Source organism: Mus pahari, chromosome 12, assembly GCF_900095145.1.
Source record: "Mus pahari chromosome 12, PAHARI_EIJ_v1.1, whole genome shotgun sequence".
In the NCBI taxonomy this organism is placed as follows: domain Eukaryota; kingdom Metazoa; phylum Chordata; class Mammalia; order Rodentia; family Muridae; genus Mus; species Mus pahari.
Genome location: NC_034601.1, coordinates 19245160 through 19248522, shown reverse-complemented (window position 1 = coordinate 19248522; position 3363 = coordinate 19245160). Strand labels below are relative to the sequence as shown.

The 3363-nt window shown below is 50.8% G+C and overlaps 1 protein-coding gene across 1 annotated transcript in view; it reads left to right on the top strand.

The window, feature by feature from the left end:
- The first annotated feature begins 574 nt into the window (after positions 1 to 574).
- Positions 575 to 3363, top strand: part of Rtp2 (receptor transporter protein 2) — a 4715-nt gene continuing 1926 nt past the window's right edge. The window contains exon 1 of the mRNA XM_021210082.1: positions 575 to 738. Within this exon, the coding sequence (XP_021065741.1) occupies positions 575 to 738 (164 nt within the window). The remainder of the gene's footprint in view (positions 739 to 3363) is intronic.

Sequence of the window (3363 nt, the reverse complement as noted above, 5' to 3'; positions counted from 1 at the left end):
TGAATTGTGGATGACCACTTGGGGGTTACGGAAGCCTGCTTTCTGGTCTGTCTTGGCTAGGACACAGATGAAGTAGCTTGTGGCTAGCACATGGCAAACAATGGCCACAATGCGTCGGGAGTGTGGGAGCATCAGGTCCCACATCTCCATCCTATTTCTGCTGGGCTCCTTAGGGTATTATGGTTGCCATGGCACATGGCTGGAGAAAGCAGGGAAGAACAATGGGGTGAAAAGGGGCCACCACATAGCCCTTGTCCTCTAGGGAACCTCCACCAGCCCATGGGTTGGATCTCACTTCCTGTCTGCTTTCTCAACCTAGTCAGCATCACTGTTCAGTTTGCCTCTGCCGTCTAGCTCAGGACCCTGAAACTCTCCCCCGAGGCTTCCCTTCTCCCTATCCCTGGCTCCTGGTACCTGCCTGGCTGTCATAGTAACAGGTTCCAGGGTGACAAAAGAGGAAGCTGGCTCTTGTGGGTAAGGCTTTTAGGACCACAGAGACTGCCTGGGTTGCATCTATCTAAGCTTTCTGTTCTTCCTTGGGCCGAGTTCACCCTCTACCCCAGCCAACAGGACCATGTCCACCAGCCTGACCACTTGTGAGTGGAAGAAGGTCTTCTATGAGAAGATGGAGGTGGCAAAACCAGCAGACAGCTGGGAGCTCATCATAGACCCCAACCTCAAGCCCAATGAGCTGGGCCCTGGCTGGAAGCAGTACCTGGAGCAACATGCCTCGGGCAGGTGAGAGGCTGGTGGGAGGAGGTGCAGGAAGGAGGGGTGCTGTCACAGACTTTGCAAGTCTGGGCCTCTGGTAGGTCTCACCAGGTCAGCTCAGGTAACAAGCAGGCAATGGACCGCCAGAAGGACCATGTAGGCTCTGCTTCTAACCACAGTTGTTCAGGTTCCTTGGTTCCTTGGAACAAATTGTGCCCTGCATTTGAGTCTCAGTTTTCCATAGAAAAATCAAGACCGGCAACGCTTCAGAGCCCTGCAAATTCAGATGCCTAGTATAGTTAAAGTGGAGAGGAGGTACGATGGGGGGGGGTCCCTAGAAGTCGGGGTATACGTGTTTGGCGGTTGTGGTGTCCGTCTGTTCAATCAAATGCAACTAGACATGAAGACAGAATAAGTTACTGACCACATGATATGTTTGAGAACCTGGTTCCATAGCGCTGTGAACTCGGGCTTGTCCGCTTCATTCTCTGGCTCCCAGTTTTCATATTTACAAAGCAAGGGAGCTCATCTTAGCTCATCTTAAAACATTACTCCAGTCCCTTCCGACACTACTGTCAATGGATGATAAGATGCTGACCTCAAGCAGCACCTGCCTTAGATCCTCTTAAGTGCTCCTCACTCTTCTGCCATGCAGAGTGTCCTGGGGGCTTTTCTAAAGTCACTTCCCTTTTACAGACAGATGGTTTGGGTGATGGGAGCCACAGTTTCCTGGTCAGACAGCCTCCAGCCCACCTGCAGTGGTGCAGCCTGTCCCCCCCCCCCCACAGGGCTATCTGGTGGCTGTGTTGTGGAGGTGTGAACGAATTATGGCTGGATTGTCCATACTGTAAGGACGTGAAGCCTCTTGAGTAGACAACAGCATGCGGGTGGGAGCAGAAAAAGGCAGGCTGACCACAGGCCTTGCCAACGAATAAATGGAGTGTGTATTAGCATAGGACAGGGCACAGAGGTTGGCTGGGTTGTGTTGGCTCCTGTTATCAATGCTGGGCAGTGGAAATCTCTCTAAGCAGCTGTGTGGTCTCTTTACTTTCTATGCTTCAGTCTCATCTCCTCTCCACCCCCCACCCCCATCCCCAAATGCTCACCCGTGTTTGATACTTTTGGAAATACAGGGTCTGTCTTGAGGGAGGGAAATTGTTTTGGACTGGCTTATTTTAAAAGACTTAGGAGGCTGAAAGCATGAAGCATTTTAGCCTCCTGGGGGATAAAGTGCAGAAAGTTGAGAACTGGCTGGTGTGTGGGGTTTGGGGAGTTTAGGGACATCTCCAAAGGCTCATAGGTCTTCTCACCTTGGACTTGGTCCCAGCTGGTCACAGAAAGGGCTGGATCATCGCTGCCCCAGTCATTCTGTGTACATGCTTGTTTGATATTATGCTTTCAGATGTACTAAGTATTGAGCCTGAGTACCGGCTCAGTATAGGGCAAAGGAGTAGAATCTTCCCCATCCAGGACCTATCAGACACCTCTGCCCTTTTGACCATGGGTTAAGTGCTGCAGGGTATTGTTCTCTGCCCATATTGTCAGTGACTTCCAGAGGTCCAGAAGATGCCATGGTTCCACTGCCCCCTTCCCAGGGGCTGAGTAGTGTTTAAAATACAGTTGGTGCTTGTTGTGTTGAATTGAGTTCTTAATCAGAGGTCAGTCACAGCCGTTGGTGCAATGGACTCAGGCAGAGCCATGAATAAAGGGCAGAATCAGCCCAGTGGATGTGTGAACTCCTCTGAAGCCTTTGTAACAGGGCTCAGAAGAGGCCCTTTCAGGAACATAGGGAGCCTCCCTGGAGTTTAAAGGAGTGTTCCATCACAGAAGGTATGTAAGGAAGGTATGGGGAGCCAAGAGGAGCTGGGCTTGGCAGGTAAGTCCTAGGCAACCTCTCTCCATGCTTTCTGAGGCCCAGGCTACAGGAGTCCAGATCAGACAAAGCAGCCTATGTGACGGTTGGGCTGTGGGTAGGTACATTAGAGAACAAAGTCTGCTTTTCCCATTCTTACACCGCACTGCTCTGGTGCACAGGGGTGATTGGTCAAGGGAGTGCCTGTGCGAAGACATAAGAACCAAACTGCATTCTCTCTTATCTAGTTCATTGCAGTCTGCTAATCTATCCTGCCTTTCCGGATGGCTGATTGCAGACCTACAGTGTGCCAGGATCTGCGCTTGCATGCCATCTCCTTAGAGCAAGCAAGATGCAGGAGTCAGATGGTGACATTACCCTCTGGAACAGAGGCATGAGAGTTCTGAGCACAAAGTCCAGCAAGGACATACATCATACTGCATCTCACGGATGAGAAACGAGTTGCAGAGAAGGGGAGCCACACTCGGTTTGGGGGCTGACCAGGCACAAGTCTGCAGTAGGCTGGGACAGGTCGGGAGCTGTAGGAGACCACACCGGAGGCAGCTTCCAGGACATCACTGGTTGCTCAGTAACTCCAGTGTGAGGCTCTCGGGTTTCCAGGAGGAGAAAGTAACTGGTGACCTCTAGTGCTAAGAGACCTCTAGACCGATAAACATGGTGTTTCTATTTTCATCCTTCATCTAACATGCTGGCCTTTTCTTTTTTTTTTTATTATTATTATTTTCTTTATTTACATTTCAAATGCTATCCCGAAAGTTTCCTATACCCTCCCCCCACCT